At 37.4% G+C, this 21,528-nt stretch overlaps 1 protein-coding gene and 1 long non-coding RNA gene across 5 annotated transcripts in view; one reads left to right on the forward strand and one right to left on the reverse strand.

Annotated features, from left to right (window-relative positions):
* On the forward strand, positions 1 to 17,390 carry DYNLT3 (dynein light chain Tctex-type 3). Its single transcript, XM_078146586.1, has 5 exons — positions 1 to 72; positions 9,405 to 9,446; positions 10,865 to 10,981; positions 13,159 to 13,243; positions 15,627 to 17,390. Exons 1-5 carry the CDS (start codon positions 43 to 45, stop codon positions 15,701 to 15,703), a joined length of 351 nt encoding a protein of 116 aa, XP_078002712.1. The 5' UTR covers positions 1 to 42; the 3' UTR covers positions 15,704 to 17,390.
* Positions 8,549 to 21,528, reverse strand: part of LOC110203148 (uncharacterized) — a 25,431-nt gene continuing 12,451 nt past the window's right edge. For all 4 annotated transcript variants that reach the window (XR_013482893.1, XR_013482894.1, XR_013482892.1 and 1 more), the window contains one exon: positions 8,549 to 12,907. This is a non-coding gene — a long non-coding RNA (uncharacterized LOC110203148). The remainder of the gene's footprint in view (positions 12,908 to 21,528) is intronic.

A 21,528-nucleotide genomic window follows, 5' to 3' on the forward strand; every position in this document is an offset into this window, starting at 1 on the left:
CCCGCCCCCAGGGTCCCGCCCTCAGGAAGAGCAGCCGCCGCCATGGAGGAATATCAGCCCCACCACGAAGAGGTACCGCCCCTCCCCACTCTGGGGTCTTTACTCCCCTCCACAGCTGTCCCCGGGGGGCGCCGCGTGATCTTCTTCCCCTTCACCACCTGATTCCAGTCCTCTCTCTGGACTGGCCCCATTGCGTGTTCCCAGGGGGTCCGGGAGCTGGACTGGACTGAGCCGGGCAGGGCCGGGCGGGGCTGAGGGCGCGCGCCCCGCGGGGGGCCGCGTACCCTACGGGGGAAGGGCGCGAGGACCGCTCGACCTCTGGCGGGGGAGGGGGGAACGGCCCTCCTTCCGGTCGCCGGGCGCCCTTTTCCCCTGCGGCAGGGCGTGGTCGTTGCCCGGTCTCCCCGAGCACCCCGGCACCCAGACCGGCCACCCCCCCAGCAGCCTCCAAAGAGCAGCGTTGACGCAGGCGCGTAAGAAGCGCCGGGGACCGGCCCTGCGGGTCGCGGTGTGACCTCAGGACGGTGGGCGTGGAGGCAGCTGGGCTGCCACCTGCCCTCGCCCGGCTGCCCCGCGGCGTCCTAGGGCAGCCCGGGGCTTCCCAGGTAGTAAATAGCAACCGTGTAACGCCAGGTGGTAAATCTCAAAAAGTAAATCTCTTTGAAAAAAATCTTTTTCTGGGTAATTATGCCTATTCATTTACAGATTTCACTTTTAGAAATCGAAAAAAAATGAGTGTTGTTTCCTGGATTTGTTGGCATGCTTGTGCCACAAAACGTGAGTCTTAGAGGCTTTTATCAATGAGATTTAAAATGCCATTTGTTTGAACTTTGTAGGCCACTTTTTGAGCCAGCTTGGTAGCGAAGTGGATAGTGGAAGATTGAGTTCAAATGTGGCTTCAGATACTTAACAGTCGAGTTATGCTGGGCAAGTCACTTCATCCTTTCTGCCTGTTCCCTTAAATATAAAATGAGCTGGAGAAGGAAATGGCAAATCACTCCAGTGTCTTTGCTAAGAAAACCCCAGGAGTGGGACATGATTGACCCACAACAAGCTGCTTTTAGAATGAAGCAAGTGTAATAACAATTTAAAGAACTGAAAGAAAAGACTCTAAATAGAAATGTCAAGCTCTTCTAAACTCACTTGACGAGAGTTTAGAGTTGTTTCATGCCACCTACTTTTGTTGGTGAGCTCAACCCTTTAATCCACACATAACTCTTCAGAAAAGTGTTCAAGACATACAGCTTCTGTATTTGTTCACTTGTTTTTTCTGACCTAACAAAGTATTAGTTGTGCACTTCTGAACAATTATTTAACTAGCAGAACTAGAAGCAATTTAAATACTTATTGATCTATTGACATAGAAGCAAATTTAACGTATTTTGGACTGAGTAATCTACCAAATCATTAACATTTGCAAAAATCACGTGATTCAGTGATAACCTAGAGTTGTCAAGTATTTGTCATTGTCTTATTTTTCTTTGGGGGGGGTGAGGCAATTGGGGTTAAGTGACTTGCCCAAAGTCACACAACTAGTGTTAGGTGTCTGAGGCTGGATTTGAACTCAGAACCAAGGCCAGTGCTCTATCCACCTAGCTGCCCCATGTCTTATACTGTGTGAATCTGTCCTTTTTTTTCTCCCACCCAGTGTGCTGAGGGCCTTCCTTTTCATCTCTGGACAATCAAAGGATGCCAGTGGGAGTATGTGGGCATTCCATTAATTATCCCTCACTATGACTACATTGTTTGGCCTATCTCCTTTTCATGCATATTGATGATAATCCTTTATGCCACTTCTCTTGCACAGCTCTTGAGTGGTAATCAATGTAGTTTGTTCTACCCACACTCTCTATTATATTTCTGGTGACTCCCACATTTAATTTTTCAGAGACTAGTTTTCCATAACCAGCAGAATTTTGATGTTTAAAAAATGGGTCTTTGTTTCAGGAAGAAGCTTGGGGGGTCATTAAAAGCACTTCACCAATGTCTGTCACTGCCCATTGACCCATCTTTGCCGGCAGGCTCCAGTAATAGCTCTGCCTTGTAACATGTGAATAGTCCAGCAAAATAAATCAGCACAATGACCATTCCTGAGAATTGATGTCTCATTCTGTACCTCTAGTCCATTGCCTTACTGCCAAGAGGTGAGAGCTATGCTTCATCATCAGTCTTTTGAAATTATGATTGGTTGGTATTTTGTTTAGAATTCTGAGGTCTTTCAAGGTAGTTTTTTTCTTCAGTATGTATTAAATTGTTTCATGATTGTGAATTGTTTTCCTGTGTCTGCATTTCACTTTGCTTCAGTAAATACAGCTCTTCCCATATTTCTCTGAAGCCATCATATTTATCCTTCAATGATGCAGTAAAATTACATTATTTTCATATACAAGTTGTTTCCAGCTGATGGGGATCTATTTTGTTTCCAGTTACTACAACAGAAAGTAGAGTATTAATCTTCTTTTACATATGGGTTCTTTCCCTCTGTTCTTGAGCTTCTTGGAAAACATGCCAAACAGAAGTAATACTGGATCAAAGGGTGGGTAGAGCTTTATGATTTTAGGGGAGGTGGTATAATCCTAAATAATTTTCAAGAGTGGCTGTAGAGATTCACATCTCTAGCAATCTACAAATAATCCCCACCCATAACTGCTATTTTCTTCTTTTGTCCTCTTTGCTTATCTGATGATTTGTGCAGAAGCTTTTAAATTATACAAAATCAGGATTGTCCATTTTCTCTTATGATTATTCTTATCTCCTGTTTGATAGAAAATTCCTTCCCTACATTGTTGTGAAAGGTATCTCCTTCCTTTGTCCTTGAAGTTCTTCTTAGATATGATCTTTTATATTTAAGTCATGCATCTATTTGGAGTTTATTATGGTACATGGCCAAGATGTCAACTTAATTTCTGCCAATCCTTTCCAATTTTTCCAGCAGTTTTTGGCATATAGGAAAGGCATAAGTTGGTATATTTGGATTTATCAACACAATGCTACTGTGTCTAATTTCTTTTGGGTCTGGTTTACCTAATCTATTCTGTTGATCAACTTGTCTTTTTAAAACTAAGATCAAATATTTTCATCTTTAAATTAATTTAGTTTGTGTATAATAACTTTGGCCTATTATTATAGGCCTATCATGAGTAATTAATATCTCTCAATTTATTAAAGACTTTCTGTTTTTAAGAAAAAAGGGTTTGCAGGTATATTGATCTAAATCCTGAGTGTGTCTTGATTAGGCAGACTCCTACAACATCATTCTTTATTTACTTAGTTTTTCGTGTGGATACTTAGATCATGCTTGTTTGAGTGTTTTTCAGTCTCGTCTCTGTGGTTTTTCAGGGCTTAGGCGCAGTCAGCACAGGCAGGGGCATCTGCAGGATATTATTACCTATAAGTATTCTCTTTTCAGTTTCCATTCTTCGTACCCTGGGCATACCTTCATACCATGACAGTGGTGTAGAGCCCGTAACCACAAGAGACCATTGAAGCCACCTGGTGAGACACGGTGTTGTGGGGGAAAGAGTACTGGGCTTAGAGACAAGAAAGAAAATCTGAATTTGAATACCAGTTACATGGCCTTGGGAAAGCTAGTTAACCTTGCTGATCCTAAAATAATACTTACAATACCATTCTCATTGGGGTAGTTAGCAAGCCTTCAATTTCTATATCACTGTTATTATGTAATAGTACAACTTATACCTAAGAATCTTTTTACAGTATCACTGACAACTTAAGGGAGTGGACATCCATGACCTTTAAGGTAACCTGTTCCAATCTGGCACAGCCCTGGTCATTAGGGGGTTTTCCCTTAGGTCAAATCTAAGTCAGATTTGGACTTTTTGCAACTTTTTACCAGTAGATACTTGTTCTGACCCCTAGAGCCAAGCAGAACACATGTAGTCCCTTTTCACATCAAAGTTTAAGATACTTGAAGAAAACTGTCCCAAAGAGGTCTGTCTGTACTTAGAGAACGTAAGCTCTCATACTCTTTCACATTTTGTTTTAGTATGGGAACTAGCGGAACCCTACAGGATAATTATTTTGACTAGGAGTTTGAAGTAAAGTTCTTTATAGAATATTAGCCAGGCCAAGCTGTGCCCTTTCCCTTATTCCTCAGCTCAGTCTCCCAAATCAGGGATATTTTATTACTGTAGCTGCAGCCTGAATGTTTTTTAACATCTTTTCCATCTCCTCTTGTTATCCCTTTACTGTTACTAACACACCCATTTCTTTCACATGTACTGGAACTTTTCCTAGTGTGTTTATTGGATTGTAAGCAATTCAAAGAGGTGTCATCTTAAAAATAGTATAATAGCTCCTTATTGTATCAAGTATACATTTCTTAGCCTGGTATTCTAGACTCCTGTAATGTAGTTCTTCTCACCTTACCTGTCTAGTTTTATTTCACATTATCCCTAAACAAGAGCCCTTTGCTCAAGTCATTTGTGGTGTCCTGACTGACCCACAGACCATTATATTCTTTTTGAACTCCTCTTTTTATCCTTATTATTCTTCTCTATACCAGTGCTCAAAGGTTCCTCCCCTCCCACATAACACTTTGGTGGATAGAGTGCTGTACTGGGAGTCAGAAAGATCTGGATTCTAACTATTGGCAGATCAAATAACTTACCTGAATCTCAGTTTCCCATCTGTAAAGTAGGAATAATAGTAGTCCTCGTCCCACAGGGTACTAGGCAAACTTTGAAGTGCAATGTAAATGAATGCCAGTTATGATGACCTCTATACTGCCTTTCCTTAAAGGCCTTCCTCCATAGAGCTCTCCTTAAGCTCACCTTGATTACTCAGCAATGAGCTTCTTTAGTCTGTGCCACCCCTGGTAGTGCATTGAATATTTCATAAACTATTGGAGTTGGAAGGGACATTAAAGATCATGTAGCTCAGCACTCTTATTTTATAGTTAAGGCAAGTAAAACCCAGAGAAGAGAACTAAATTGAATAATTGATTTTTTCAAGGTTAGCCAGATAGGGGCAGATTAGTATTCTCCTAATAGTTTAATAAGTTATTTATGTAAGACTTGTCTTTCAACATGATCATAATAATAAGCTCCTTACTGAGAGAATGTAAGCTTCTTGAGGGCAACCCCAGTGCCTGGTGCAGTACCAGGCACACAGTAAATGCTTAATAAATGCTTGTTGATTGATTGATTACAGATAGGTTTGATTTTTTTTTTTAGTTCTCCCTGAGCTTGTTTACTGATGGGCACATAAGATACTTGATAAATATCTTTTTATTTGACTGCTGCTTTGAAAGAGAATTGATCAAAGTTGATCAAATTGATTACTTCAAACTAAATCAAAATCTTAGTTTGAGAAGAGCATCCTTTGTTTTGTGGAATACTATATTCTTCATTTATTCAACTGTGGAATTTTGTCGTTGAAGTTAATTTCCAGTCAGGTTTTTCTGAATGTATTCCCTGTATCACATTAAGAGTATGCAGTGAATCAATGAAGGAAGCATTCCCATAAACTTAGTGCTAATTTAACAAACATGAGAGATGGAAACAGAGACTGAGAAAGAACATTTTCATACAGAGAGGATTATATGTGAAGCCACAAATCGATTAATTATAGATTGCTTTTTTAAAAAGCATATAATAAATTCAGTATGTTCATTTTAAAGCTAGTATTATACCTTCTTAAAGGTTTCCCTGCCTGAAGTTTCTCTGTGGCCAGTTTGCTTGGCTCATAGGAACTGCTTATTAAATGCTTGTTGACTGACTGACTGCTTATCTGTTTTTCTCTCTGAACTTTCTTCATTTCTCTTCTGTGCATTTTAAAAGATGCTGCAGTGTCTTTATTTTTTTTCTTTTTGGCAACATTTTCACTAGTTCCTTCTTGTTATTCAGTCATTTTTCAGTCGCATCTGACTCTTGGTGACCCTTTTTGGAGTTTTCTTGGCAAAGATACTGAAGTAGTTTGCCATTTCCCTTTTCCAGCTTATTTTACAGAAAAGGAAACAGAGGCAAACAGGGTTAAGTGACTTGTCCAGGGTAACACACCTAGTAAGTGTCTGAGGTCGAATTTAAATTCAGGTCTCTGTCCACTGCATCACCTAAACTAGCTTCTACATCTCTAATAAAAAAAAGGGCAAATACAATGTTAGTAACAAACAGGCTTAAATCTACACATTTGTCATATCTAAAACTGTATGCTTTATTCTTAATCTTGGGCACCATCACCCATTGATCAGGAGCTGTGAGAGTTCTAAGAGTCTTTCCAAGTTGTTTTTTCTTTATATTGTTGTTACTGTAGAGCATTTATCTGGTCCTGCTCATTTTGCATCAGTTAATTTTAAAAATATATATTTATTTTGATTTTGAGTTTAAACAAAACCAAATAAGCATTTCTAAATAGTAGAAGAAAAAAAGAAGATTGTCCATGAAACTGCTGATATATATTGTAATATACAGCTTGCTTTTCTTTTTAATTATATAATAATTCAAACTGTAGCTTTTATAGCTATCTTGCTTGTCTGTGCTGCTTTCTGGCTTTCTGTTCACTCTTCATTTTTCTTTTTAAAAGATGCTTCAATTACTCACTTTTCTTTCTTTTCCTTCTTTTGAGGGGTACCCTATCCATCCCTCACTCTCCCATCCCACCCACTTGAAATAGTAAAAGAAAAACAAAGCCCTTAACAATGCATAGTTAGGCAAAACAAATTACCCCATTGGCTGTGTCAAAAAAAAAAAGGTAAATCTTTTTCTTAAGTCCATCTGCACCTTGAGTCTCTGTCAGGCAGTGAGTAGCATGCTTCATCATTATTTCTCTGTAACTAGGTTGGTCACTGTCAGTCAAGTCATCTAAAATTCTTTTTCTTTATGTTATTGTTATTGTATAAATGGTTTGTTCTGATACTGTTCACTTTACTCTCCATCAGTTTATCCAAATCTACCCAGGTTTCTCTGAGACCATGACCTAAATGAGTTTTTATAACACAAATGTATCATATTAAGAGTGCATTATCAGTACATTCATACCCTGAAATTTGTTTAGTTATTTCCCCAATCGATGGGTACCCCCTTAGTTTCCAGTTCTTTGCCACTACAAAAAGAGCTGCTATAAATATTTGCACATAAGAATCCTTTTCCTCTTTCCTTGATCTTTGGGTTACAGAGGTAGTAATAGTATTGTTAGTTTTTGCAGTTTGGTGAATTTGGGGACATAGTTCCAAATTGCTTTGTAGAATTGCTAGACCAATTCACAGCTCCACCAATACTGCATTTGTGTGCTTGTTTTCCAGTGGCCTCTCCAAAAATTGTCACTTTTCTTTTCTACCATATTTGCCAATATGATCGGTATAATGTGGAACTTCAAAGTTGTTTTACTTTGTATTTCTCTAATTATTAGCCATTTGGAGCTGTTGATAGCTTTTTCATTTGAGACCTCTTTGTGTATATTCTTCAACCATTTGTCTAGTATAGGCAGTTTATTAATTTCTAAAGGAGAAAAAAATGCCCTCCACATATATTTTGCATTTTTAGTGGTTTATTTCCAGATATTGGCAAATTATGTTAAATATCTTGTGTTCTTTGTTCTGTCACATGAGATAGTCACTATCTACTGCTGCTGGAAACTAAGCAGATGCCTACCAATTGAGGAATGGCTGAACAAATTATAGTATATGAATCTAATGGAATCTTATTGTACTCTAAGGAATGTTGAAGGGCATGGTTTCAGGGAAACCTGGAAAGACTTGGATTAGCTAACGAAGAGTGAATTGAGTGGAACCAGGATGAGAATTTATGTTGTAGCAATGGCATTGTAAAGAAAAAAAACTTTGAAAGGCTTAAAAACTCCAGTAAGTGCAATAATCACATGTTACCCACTTGCCAACAGAGAAATGATGGGCTCACAATGCAGATTGAGACATATATTTTTTGGACAAGACCAATTTAGGAATTAATTTTGCTTGACTGTGAATATTTGTTAAGAGGGTTTTGTTCTTCTTGTTTTTCCACCAATGAGAAGGTAAGAAAAATAATTGTATTTAGTTTAATTTAAAATTTTCAAAAATTTATTTTTAGAAGTTACCTTTAAAATTTATCTTTAAAAGTTTATCTTTCGGGGACTCCTTTAAGATGCTGCTCTACCTTTCAAATATTAGAGGTCTCAAGTGAACTTTTGACCAGTTCTAAATTATAATCAATTCATGTTTGAATTCTCTAAAAGCTTAGAGACCTGAGAGTGTGTGTGTGTGTCTGTGTCTCTGATTAAAGAAAGATCTGGATGTTTTTGACATCAGTATTTGGAAACAGTATTATTATTATTCCATTTTGTCTACTTCTGCATGAACATGAGAAACTTATGATTGTCTAGGGGAGTTGAGATTCCCCCAAATTAGTCATGCCATAGAGCAGGGGATCTTGACCTGGGGTCATAAACTTATTTTGTATGTGTGAGAAGGACCAGTGTTTCCCCTATAATGGGCATTGACTCTACTATGTACCTTGGGCAAGTACTTGACCTCCAGATTCCCACATCATAGTGAGTAGGATTGAGACCACATACCCAAATAAAAATTCAGAGGTTTCTCAGAAACAGAAGTTTTATTCTAGCAAGTCTTGCACGAGAATTGGGCATCACCAACCCAGGGCAGATTGGAGTAGGGAGGCAGGATACAAGCCCCAAGCAAGCAGTTATAAACCCCTAGAAAAACAATTCTAAGAAAACCCCACCCTCCCGCCTTTTAACCTGAATCTCTTTATCCCCATTGGTTGAGGTAAGAGACCTTACGTTCTACCCAGAAAGTAACAGATACATTTTACCCAAAACAAGCTTGGAAGCTAGAAGATTGCCTTATTTGGCAAAGATAAGGCTGGTGTGGTGGTTACAAAACAAGGGAGGGGATGGGCAACAGGTGTATGACCCTATCACATGATTTACAGGAAAATGAAACTTAGGCCCGGCTAATGCTTAAAAGCTTTGACTAAATTTTGGGGCCTAGCTTCCCTTTCATATGAGAAACTTTCAGTTGTCCCACACAATAGAATACATAATTCTGGCATGCATGATGTTGACTGTTGCTATCAGTTGACTATCTCTACAGTAGAACCTCAGGGTTATTCATTGTTCAAAACAATTCATCCTAATATTTGTCTAAAATACATCTGTGGTATAAAATGTGATACACCTAAACTGTGAAGTTCTTTCAGTTATTTTTTGAGATTTGGCATGCTTTGAGAAAATACAATACATAAGAATTTGAACTTATTAAACAGATGAATGACTTTGAGCAAATCATTTTGTCCTGGTTTCCTTATCTGGAAAACGAGAGGAGTGGAATAGATGATTTCTGAGATCTAGGTCTCAGCCTATATAGCTATGATTCTGTAAATAAAAACAATTCTATATCAAAAACACTATCATTTTATTATTTGTTTTAGATTGGCTTCAATGCTGATGAAGCACACAATATTGTGAAAGAGGTAAGTTGTATGTACTTTGTTCATTGCATTGTACCAACTGGAATTTTCAAGGGTCGTGATTTAATGTTTAGTAGAGGGGAGAACATCAGTATTAAGACATCATCATTTTTTATATAAATTCCCTAAAGCACCATGGTAAGCTTTAGTTTGCACATGCATAATTTGCATATTGGTTGAATATTGTCACTTTCCTTGCGTGTTTTAAGAATTTCCTCAGTCTAGGGGAGGCATTCTTATTTTCTTAAACAGATGTTCTCTCTTCTAGGTAAAATGGATCTTAAAGACTTTTTATAAAGGCTCAGTAGGAAACACTGCATTTGTAACAAATTTTTCAGAAGTTATTAGAGAAACTTGTGATCTTTTAGGTACTTCACAAAATTAGTCATGCTCATAGAAACAGGAGTTCTTGACCTGGGGTCACAAAATTGCTTTTGTTTGTTTTTTATATTTTGGCAACTGTACTTTGATATGATTGACTTTCTTTGTAATTCTATGTGTTTTATTTTAGAACCATTCTGAAAAGGGTCCATAGGCTTCATTAGACCAAGACCACCACACCACCATTTTTTGTTCAGTCCACAAGCTACGAATGGTTTTTACATTTTAAAAACCATTCTTCGCTCTTGGGCCATACCAGAGATGGGGAACCTGTGGCCTTAAGGCCACATGTGGCCCTCTTAAGTCCTCAAGTGCAGCCCTTTGACTGAATCCAAACTTCACAGAACAGAATTCTTAATAAAAGGATTTGTTCTGTAAAACTTGGACTCAGTCAGAAGGTCGCACCCAAGGACCTCAGAAGGCCAAATGTAGCCTCAAGGCCCCAGGTTCCCCATCCCTGGGCCATACAAAAGCAGGCACTTAGCCTTTAGCCTGTGAGCTAAATTTTGCTGACCCCTGCACTACACTATCATGACACACAAAAAAGGTTAAGAATTCCTGTTGTATAGAAAAACAGTCGAAGAACTTGGAGTCAGAAGCCCAGGGTTCATATCTGCCACTTCAGTGTTTTTTGACCTGGGTTATATGTATGTAATAACCTGCATGTATGTGTAATAATAACAATTACAGCTAGCATTTATATAAATATATTGCTTTAGTGTTTGCAAAATGCTTGCATCTATCATCTCATTTGATCATAACAACCTGTGAGGTAGGTACTATTATTACCTACATTTTACAAACAGAGAAACTAAGGCTTAGAAAGGTTAAGAGACTTGCCCAAGACCACACGCTAGTAAGTGTCTGAGGCAGGATTTGACTCCAAGTCCAACACTATCTACTCTTATGCCTACCTCTGTATATATGTTAAACATGTTTAGTTTGTTTAGAAAAGTATTTGTTTCAGGTAGGCTTTTGCTATTTCTACCATAATTTGCCTAAGTAGTCAATATTTAATCTTTGTTCTCCTGTACTTTTAGTGTATAGATGCTATATTGGGCGGTGTGGATTATAATCAGAATAATGTCAACCAATGGACTGCAGCTATAGTGGAACAATCCTTAACACATTTGGTAAAATTAGGGAAGACGTATAAAATATATAGGTAAGTAGTGGGGTCTGTATTTACTAATTTACTCTTTCTGATACTCATGACTTTTTGCAAAATTTATAGCCTTCCCTCTCAAATATTTGAATGGGTCTGTGATCTTTCTGATTGAGGAGTTTCCTCCAATAATTCAAATTATAACTGAGTGATGCCTGCCTCTCCTGTTCTACTGTAGTCTGTGTTCTTCCAAAATTTAACTGCATCCAGCATATTGGAGGCTTTCCTCACTTTCTCTTGATATCATGAGGGTGCCAGTGAAGTAATCTGCTGAGCTGTCATCTTTCATACTTGATGTGTGATCTGTCCATGTTTTCTTCCTGTCATACAGTTCTTTGATGAAGTCCTTTGCTGTTGTTCTTAGAGTTCCTCATTGGTTATGTGCTGCAACTTCATACCCCCTGTAGCCCTGCCCTCTTTTTTGCCCTCTCTGTGATACTCATCTTTAGTTCTTTGGAGGCTGTGGTGCACCATGTTTCACTGCCATATAACAACACTGGTAAAATATTACTTTTGAAAAGATAACTTTTGCTTTCGTGGGGAGCTTAGGAGTTTTTCAGTTTCCCAAAAGCAAGCCATATCACTTTCTTTTTCCTGTTTAACTCTGAGCCCAACTTGTCCATCTTTACTCTTTGTCCCAGATAAACATACTGGTGGACAAGCTCTGTGGATCAACTACCCAAAAGCATATTGAATTTTGGGTACTAGACATTCTGCATCCACTTGGTCTCCCCTCTGTGGAAACTCCTGGGAGTGAAAAGGTTGTGCAGTGGTTCTGCATCTTGATGTCATCATCACAACATCAGCCACAAACGGAAGCATCTGAAGGACCTCAGCACCCGCAGGGAACCCTTTTTCAAACTGCACACTGGACTGGATATCTTCCATTACAGTGGTGAATACCTTTGATGAGCATACAGTCTTCCTGTCTCATGTGTTTTCTGATGTTCATTATTGAACAGAGTTCTTTCTGCTGCTTTTCTTCGAGGAATCTTGAATGATTCTGATGGGAGATTCCTTGTTGTGAAACACAACATTTTGTTCCACCATATCAGATGCCTTTTGTGGGGAGGCCTTATATTCTCCAGTCTTTCACTTAACTATTAGGTGGGAAAGATATGGTCTGTAGTTGAATTTCACTTGTGAAGCCTGCTTGTTTCTACTACTAATTTTCAAAGTACTAGCCTTCGGTGTAAGCTACAAGTCTGGTCCCTTTTTCATGAACTATACTTTCCCATGTATCCTTTCCTAATCTGTCTTAATCAGATATGATAGCTCCTTCACCTGAACCATTAGAGCAATTTAGTTATAACTCTTTTTTAACTCTTAACACATTCTGAATCACTTTATGGTACTGTCTTATTGTCTCTGCTACATTGTAAACTCTTTGAGGTGGGAACTTACCCTTCATTTACATTTCTGTCCCCCACAGTGCTGTGAACTTAATAGCCATACAGCAAATATTTGTTGAATAAATGAATGAATGAGTTAATCATTCAACAAATTGCATGGGAGTTTTAACAGTTGCTCTTGTAGGCTCTGCAAAAAAAGTCAGTCTCTCACTACACATGAAACTAATTTAGCCTTATGAGTAGCCATATACTTTCCCTGTATTAATGTTGCCTCTAACAGCACTGCTGTCCTCAGCACTGTTACTCTCACATTACATGGAAATGACCCTGCATTCTCAAAGGCTATGTCAGTCAAGAATAATTCCAGCAGCTTATATTGGGATAGAAAGGCTTTGAGTTTGGGCCTAGTAATGAGCTTTATGTTATTCAAGATCCAGACTTGCTAATGTGGAGAGGTTTATTACTAGGTTGGCCAAGGAGTGATGATATTCATTGGCCACAGCAGTTCTTGAAGACTGTCTTCTGAGTTAGAGAAGCATCATAATACACAGTGGTCGATGGAGTAGCTGTACCAAAGAAATAAAATATTTTTGAAATATTAAAATATTGAAATAAACTAATGTTTTGTTATTTTCTCTATCCACTCACTATTTGTTCTGTTATTCATTATTTTTATAGATTTCATACCTATGAAATCAAACATTACTTTGTTAAAGGTATGAAAACTTCATGTCTCTTTTTTTTTAATCTTCTTTACTTTTGATTTCATATATACATCTTCTCTTTGTTTTTGAGCTCACTCATCTTGTGTCTTTATCTTTTAGTTACTTGTGCAGTAATGCAGAAGAGTGGATCTGGTTTACACACAGCCAGCTCATGTTTTTGGGACACTACATCTGATGGTAAGAGCTTTTAAAGATATTCTATCAAAGTACAATCCATACAAACCAAATAAAATTTTTATGACAGTGCATTTCCTTTCTATTTCTATCATATTATATAAAAGTAGTAAGATTCTAAAAGGGGTCATAGTGCAGAATTATTTTTACGTGGTGAGACTCTCCTTATCTAACTTCAAGCAGATGCTGCTGAGGATTGATGGGGACAGAGCTGAGACTCTGCCTCATCCCATCCATGCCCCTGTTGACTACTTACAGCTGTACCAGGATCACTGCCTCAGATAGTATCCCTGTTCTGAAAGTGCCTTCCTGGACTATGGGAATGGAGTTTTTGCAAGTGTTGGAGTACATGCAGATTTTACATCTTGGTCCATAGCCTTGGGGGGGAAACTCTTGGTGGATTGTGGTTTATTCTGAGAGAGCATCCAAAATGAACCTATGATTGTGTAACAGCTGGATATAGCACAGGTAAATTAACTGATTCATATACAGACTTGGAGCCTTAAGGAATTCACAGCCACAAATTCACTCACAGGCAGACTGGTATTACTTGTGAAAAGTACAGTGGCCAGCTAAGACTGTATCATGATAACAAGATCCTTAACACATTTACAGTCTAGAACCAGTAGCCTTCTGCTGAGTCATAGGATCACAAATTTCAAGATGGAGGGGAACTTAGTGGCCAACTGCTCCAGCATTGTCAAACTCAAATAGAAATGGGAATCCCTGCCAGCAGCACAGACTTAGAAAACCACATATTAACATTATCTATGTTCCATTGTACTTTTATTTTGTTAAGTATTTCCCGATTACATTTTAATCTGCTTTGGCTGCACTCAGAAAGGTAAGTGTGTTTGATACCTCTTATCTACTCCAACCTACATGAAGAAATTGAGGCCCAAAGAAGTTAAGTGATTGGCCCAAGGTCACACAGTAAGGAGGAGAGGTAGATTTTGGAAATTACAGATCAGCAGAGATAAGCTTCAGTTTTCAAAATACTAGATATGAGGTAGTGCCTAATATGCATTTCTTAAGGGGATATTTTATTTATTTACTTTTTAAACATTTTAGACATGGTTCAGACAGCATGAGTATATTTTGATGCTGTTCAGACTTCACAACACACTGCTTCCTCTCAGTGTTTCATGAATGTCATCTTTCAAGATTTTCTAAAGCAAAGAGTTATGCTACAAATCAATGACATTCTAATCTGTTAAATGAATCACATTCACTTCATTAGTGGGCACGAGCCAAGTTGATGCAAGTCTGAAAGTATGACTTGTAAACAGAGTTGGAGGAGACAGCTCTTCAGGCATGATTGTGAACCACAAAGGCATCATCACATGAGTTCGTGGGGTCTACCAAGTACTATTTTTACATGTAATTTGGAAATATTTAACAAAAAAAATTTTTAAATGTATTTTTTTTAAAAGATGAAATCTAGTCATTTAGTAGAGTTACTTTTTCTAGCATCATAGTGGGATGGGCCCCAGAAAAAACTTACCTTCTCATCCAGAAATTCATATGGCTAGTACATATGGAGACATAATATGATCTAAATCAGAAAATTAAAGACTTTTTCATTTAATCACAAAATCTTTTGGAATTTAAAACAGCTGTAATCTAGTGCCCTTCTCCCTTAGCAATGACCATCCGAGCCTGTACAACAGTTTCAACAATGGTTGCAATTGGGACTGGAGGTCTCATTCTCTCTACTTAGCAATGTCTAGTGGCTTTGATATTACAGTCTATTGGAAAATACATAATTCTACAAACTAATGTGGGTAGACCAAGGTTTTGCTGACACAGAGTTTTGCCTGGGCCAAGTCTTGTTAAAGACCAAATTATACCAAGTACAGGAGTAAATGGCTGGGATTAGAAAAAGGGCTGGCAGAAAAGTTTTCTGAAAACATCCAAAATGTAAGGAGAGTTCAGTTATATGCCTGTATTTCTTAATAGGTCATAGGATTTTAGAGTTGAGGAGACCTTAGAGATCATAGCCCAACCCTCCTTGTTTAATAAATAAACATAACCAGATAGACTAAGTGGTTAAGAAATTGAGTCACTAGGAGTTGAACTCAAGTTCTATGGCTCTAAATCTGGGCATCTAATACCACAGCTACCTACTTCTCAATAGCTATAAATTAGTGAACCAGCTTAGTGAGCCTGCTGCGGTCAACAGAGTTTGTGTAGCTTGGTATAAAGGGCTGTTCTTATGTGTGGATACCACTGATATCCAGTCTCTGTTAATCTCTTGTAGCTGTGGAGTTTCAAATGCCTAAAGGGTGTTTTTTTAATTATTGAAATAATTCAGACATAAAAAATCTATTTCCTGATTATTTTGGTGTTTTCTGGTATTTTATTTTATTTTATTTTGTCTTTTCAGGAACCTGTACCGTAAGATGGGAGAATCAAACTATGAACTGTATCGTCAATGTTTTTGCCATTGCTATTATCCTGTAACTAAATGGAAATATTATACCAGCGCCTTTAACATAAGAAATTATCAAAATGTTCTTGAATAAAACTATTCATAGTATTACTTAATTATCTTATTTTTGCACTAGAAGTGAAAGTGTGCAATTGGCTTCAGAACAGTAAAAATTGACCATTGTAACTAACTAATATTAGCTCTCAAAGCATACTTTTAATTAAATATTTGCATAGTTAGAAAAATATCAGACCCAGAAAACTAAGACATTAAGATGTCTGAATACTGTATTTATATTTGCACCAGCCTTCCATTAACAGTATATATCCAGGGAGATGGAGGAATTAAGTTCGGGACAATAAAGTCTCTTGAGTTGGAAAAATAGAATTCTACCTGCATAAGTCTGTATAAATTAACCCAAGTTCTTAGTTCAATAATTACCAGTGCCTCATTTGGTTATACATGTAAGATACTATAAGTATTATATGTTTTTCTTTTTTATGGAGTACTGTTATATAGTAACTAGAATTAACTTTTAAAAAGTCATTATTTAATGATTTATTGCCTTTTATTTCAAAATTCCAAGTTAACAATTGAACAATATTGGTGGATTGATTTCTCCAGCCCAATAAAGTTCACCATAGAATAATAACAGATATACTGATTCAATAATAATTGTCTTTGAAATCATGCATTCTGTGTTCAACAAATATTTGTTGTTCACCCTCTATGTACTGCATTCTGTTTAGTTGCCACGTTGCTGGTGCCTTCCTCCTGGTTTGGAAACTGTAGCATTTATAATTTGGGTTGTGGACATGGGAGTAAAAGCAGTTGGTCTACAATTTAGAGCATATAACACAGTGGTACTTAATTTTAAGAGAAAAACAAAATGAGCAGAAGCCATGTAGAAGTTTGCTAAATCAAGTTCTTACTGTAAGTAGATTTTATTTACCATTGTAGACTTGACTTAGAGAAATATTTAAAGAAGGGATAAATATGCACATTTAATTTTGTTCTTAGTGTCATACCTAGTTAAGTTGTATTTATTGTTCTGATTATTAACTGACATTTGTAAATCCACCTATATGATGTTTAAAATATATAGAGTAAGTTATAAATGTAAAGTGTACATTCATTAGCAGGTTATGTAATAACTCAGGGCTTGTGAAATGTAGAAAAATATATTGAGAAGTAAAGACTTTAAATTAGTATACACACAGCTGGGCTACCAAATGCAAAGTCAGTCTGCTGTCTAAGCAAGAAAATAAGGTTGCAAATGCAAATTGTCTTTTAAGACTGATTAAACCTATAGAGTGAAACTAGTACATTGAGTTTTTGAAAAAAGGCTGAGTGATAATAGTAAATATTAATGGGGCATAAGGTGATATTTGCATGTTTGTATTTTAGCTATATAACAAGGACAGTTTAAGAACTTAAGATGAATATTAGAAAAAGATAAGTTCAGTTTAAATGCAGTAGTGTACCACTGTTGGTACATCAAAATTTATCTCATAACTATTACTTTGATGCTGTTTTTCTTATACTTGAAGATTGTACTAGAGTGATCAAAGTACTAGTGTAATTGAGTGATGTTATTGAATCTCAGTTTCTTAAAAAGTAATCACAGAAACATATGCCTTGTGAAATCATGTTTTAAAGAATTTGCTTGATACTGTTTCTGTAGCTAAAAGATAATAAAGATTGTCTGCCTTACCTGTACTTGGGCTTTCTGGATGATCATAGTATGATTAAAAAATAAGCTATCGTACTATTCTACAAGGTACTCAAGAGTGGAAATAGAAATGATCATGTGTGTATGGATACACACACTTAAGTATGTGTACACGTATATGTATGCACATATGCATGTGTGTATATATATCCTAATTTTAAATGCCCATGTGATTTAAGCTGAAGTTATGCTTTCAACTAGAACAAAATTATAGGTCTTTTTTTTCTTTTTGGTCTTTAAAATTTTACACAAAACAGCTCAGTGAAGATTAGCTCTGAAGCTATTTTCTCCTAATCCATGTTTATAGGAAAGGCATTGTTTTCCAACATGTAATTGAGATTTGTGTTTGTTTTTAATTAAGAGGCTTAAATTTGTGAAATTAGGATAGTAACTGAGCTTTAATTATACAAGGTTATAATAATGTCTGTAAACTACCATCATCCTGTCGTAAAGAGTAGTTAACATCCCTACATTTTCTCTAGTAAAAGTACTCTACTGTCATTCTTTCCTACTAGTGTGTTATCTGCCTACAGTAGCTGAATATTAGAAGGAAACAGATTTTCTTTCACTGTAAAGAAGAATTCTGACAATAAGAACTCTCTAGAAACAAAATGGGCTGCTTCACCATGTAGTAGGCTCCCTATTCTTGTTTGTCCTTTGTTCTTGAAGAGGACCATGGTATTGGGAGGGTGATGTCATGACTTGCAAGGGGATTGGATGTAAGTGAGGCAGGGCTGTGCATAGTTCCTCCTCCAGAGCCATCTGAGTCCAATGGCAGGATATGGATTAGAACTACTGGAGATGGCCCGTGACTGGAGGTATTATTACATTCTAGATAATTATTTGTTACAGTGATTATAAAGGGGATTCGTATATACAGTAGAGTTTGTACTAAAGGACCTTTGCCTTTTCCCAAGTCTAAGGACCTGTGAAAGAGTAGGTGAACTCTAGGTATACAGCTTTACAGATCACCTACCCGGTTGGAAGGACCCTTGATATAACTGCAAGAACAGTGCTGTTAAAATCAGATAATGTGATTTTGAGTCTCAGCTTTTAAAAATTCATCATGTGACCTTGAATAAGACACTGATGCTTCCCAAGGTCCCTTCAGCTCTAACATCATGTGATAAATTGGGTTCACAAAGCTATTGCAGTGAAAGAACACTGTACTTGTAGCAAAAAAAAAAAAATCTGGTTTTTGTAATACCAGGTTTGAATCTCATTTGTACTTGGTATGATCTCAGCAAAGTCTCTTCCCATATCTGAACCTCTGTTTTCTCACTTGTTAAATGAAGGAATTGGATTAAATCACTTCCAAGGACCCTTCCTAATCTAAATCTGTGATAGAGTTCAACCACCTAGACATCTGCTAGAAGATTCATTGAGCTTAAAAAAAAAAAAGCAGGGATTTTCTTTGCTTCCATATCCTGTCTCTGAAGGTATAAGAGTTTACTCTGGACCTAATTCTAACCAAAAAGAAGGAACTATGTAGTGAAGTGGAAGTAATGGGAATCTTATGAAAAAGTGACTATCATCTTTGAGTTGGCATGGGCAAGAAGATTTATGGACATAGAGTTACCCACGGTGCTGGGCCAATAAAAGATGGTTCAAGAGGGATTTAGAGGTACTCAGAAATGAAATTTTGATGCACCAAGAATTTCTTAATCACTGTATGCGAGGCACTGTGCTAACACTGGGGATACAAAGGCAAAAACACCATCCCAGCCCTCAAGGAGTTCACCTAAGGTGGGGGGGGGGGGGACTAGATATATAAGATGTAAATGGTAATCTCAGGGAAAGCACAGGAAGTTTAGGGCAGGGGGGCAGGTCTGCAAAAGTCAGGGCAGCCAGTAATTGTGGATGATCTTGAAGAAAAAAGAGGCACCTATAGAAACTAATGTGTTTTAGAGGCTACATAAGAATAATACAGACTTAAAAGTACAGTGTCAGGAAGGTTAAAGCCCCAGATGAGTTAAAGCTTGAAAAAAATCATAGAGTTGGGACCAAAAGGATAAGTGGTGTATTGTCCAAAGAGACAATACAACTGTTTAGCATTTCATTTTAGGAACAGAGAGCTGGAAAGGGACTAGAGGTTGGTTTGTCTAATTCATTTTATAAATGAGAAAAGTGAGCCTCAGAGAGGTGGCACAAGGTCACACAGTAAATAGCAAACCAAGAGTTTGAACTGAATTCCTGTGACTCAAAGCTGTGGACTCTCTACGGTATCTAACTTGATCTCTGTTAAGGAGCATCATCTTCAGTTTAGAAAGGGTAAAACTAAAAAGATTAGTAGGGAATTGAAGCCCAGACTAGGAGAGAATAGTAAGAAAAGGCCTCGCTGCCCAAAATGATTTTGAGCACCTTGCTCTCCAGGGGCTGACTCGCTATTTAAGAAGCATTGAGGGGGTCACGAGTGGAAAAAGTTTAAGAAGCCCTGCTCTAGACAACATGAACTACAAAGTACTCAGACTGTATGGATATGGTGGTTGAATTGTCAGCAAGCTTTTAGCTTGGAGCAAGGAAGAAGGTGAGGATGAGTGGAGATAGGCAAATAAATGGTCTAGGTTTCTAAGGGAGGGAAAGTGACTATCAACAATTAAAGACTAGTGAACTTGACACTGCCCCTCTAAAAAATTCTGGAACATTTTACTAAACTTTTGGTTTTTGAAACGAAATTAGTTGGCAATTCTAATGGTTTTTTCTCTGCAGCATGTGACAGTGTTGAATACCTCCTTCTAGATACTATCTCCTCTTGAGTTTTTAAGACACTCATTCACCTGCCTGTGTAACCTCTCCTTGTTTCTCTTGTCTAGGGTGGCTAAACTGCTGTCTCGTATATTTTCTCTCTGTACTATCTCATTAGTGATATTAGTAGTTTCCTTGAGTTCAATTATCATCTCTGTGCAGATTCTCAAATTTATATAGGGCATCCCAAAAACTTTGGTGCAGCTGTAAATTTTAATAGCTTCATAATAGTATTTGGCATTTGTAATTAAGCTTTAAAAGTTTAAATGGAATTTTAATACTTTTGGAATACTCTAAATATCAACCTTGTCTCTCTCCTAAGCTTTAGTCTTATATCACCAGCTGACCATAGGCATTTCATACTGAGTGTTTTGAATTTCAAATTAAACATTTACAAAATGGAACTTACTATCATTCCTCCCAAACTTTTACCCTTTTACTGTTGAAGGCACACCATCCTTCCAAACATCCAGGTTCACAACCTCAGTGTTATCCTGGACTCCTTATTCACTGATCCCACAAATTCAATTAGGTTCCAAATCTTGTAATTTCTATTTTCATGGCATCTCTCATATATGTCCCTTTTCTCCACTCATGCAGTCACCACCTTAGTTCAGGCCTTCTCAGTGTCTCATCTGGACATTGCAATAGCCTTCAAATTAGTTTCTCTTCCCCAAGTCTTTCTCTTGTCTAATATAACCTCCACACAATTGCCAAAGTAATTTTCCTGTCATTTCCCTACTTAATAAAGTGTAGTTGCCCCACTATTATCTCCAGAACCCAATGTAAATTCTTTTGTTTGTCATTTAAAGCTCTTCACTACTAGGCTTCTTTCTATCTTTCCAGTATACTTTATGCTCTACTCCCTTCCGTGCCTGAAGTGTTCTCCTTTTGCCTCTTAGAATCTCTAGATTCCTTTAAGTGCCCCTATCCTTCCCAGATACTAGAACCTGAACCTCTAAAGTTGCCTTCCATCTACTTTGTATCTATCTTGTATGTATCTGTTTATTTGCATGTTCTGTCATTAGAATATAAGGTCAAGGATCATTTTTTGTCTATTTTTTTTTATCCCTTTTTTATCCCTAGTGTGGGGGACAGTGCCTGGCACATATAAAATGCATAATACATGCTCATTGATTAAATGTAAATCTCAAATTCAACATGTCCTAAACATCACTTTCCTCTCAAACCCAGTCTTCTACTAAAGAAGTCCCTACTCCCTTCTCCTGAAACTCCGTAACTGTCAAGGGCATCACCATTCTCCCTGTCTTTCACATTTTTAATTTTGGTGCCTGCTCACACTCCTTTACCCTCACATTCAAACACTTGTAAAAATCTTTGTTTCTACCTTCATATCTCTGGTATCTGACCCCTTTTCAC

This window comes from Phascolarctos cinereus, unplaced genomic scaffold, assembly GCF_003287225.1.
Source record: "Phascolarctos cinereus isolate Bilbo 61053 unplaced genomic scaffold, phaCin_HiC Scaffold_726;HRSCAF=1367, whole genome shotgun sequence".
Lineage (NCBI taxonomy): Eukaryota > Metazoa > Chordata > Mammalia > Diprotodontia > Phascolarctidae > Phascolarctos > Phascolarctos cinereus.

Bases quoted from the DNA above. Each gene is read 5' to 3' on its own strand.
- DYNLT3 (XM_078146586.1), top strand. From the start codon at position 43: ATGGAGGAATATCAGCCCCACCACGAAGAG. The intron at 9,447-10,864 runs GTAAGTTGTATG...CTGTACTTTTAG, and splicing joins CACACAATATTGTGAAAGAG to TGTATAGATGCTATATTGGG. The intron at 13,244-15,626 runs GTAAGAGCTTTT...TTGTCTTTTCAG, and splicing joins TTGGGACACTACATCTGATG to GAACCTGTACCGTAAGATGG.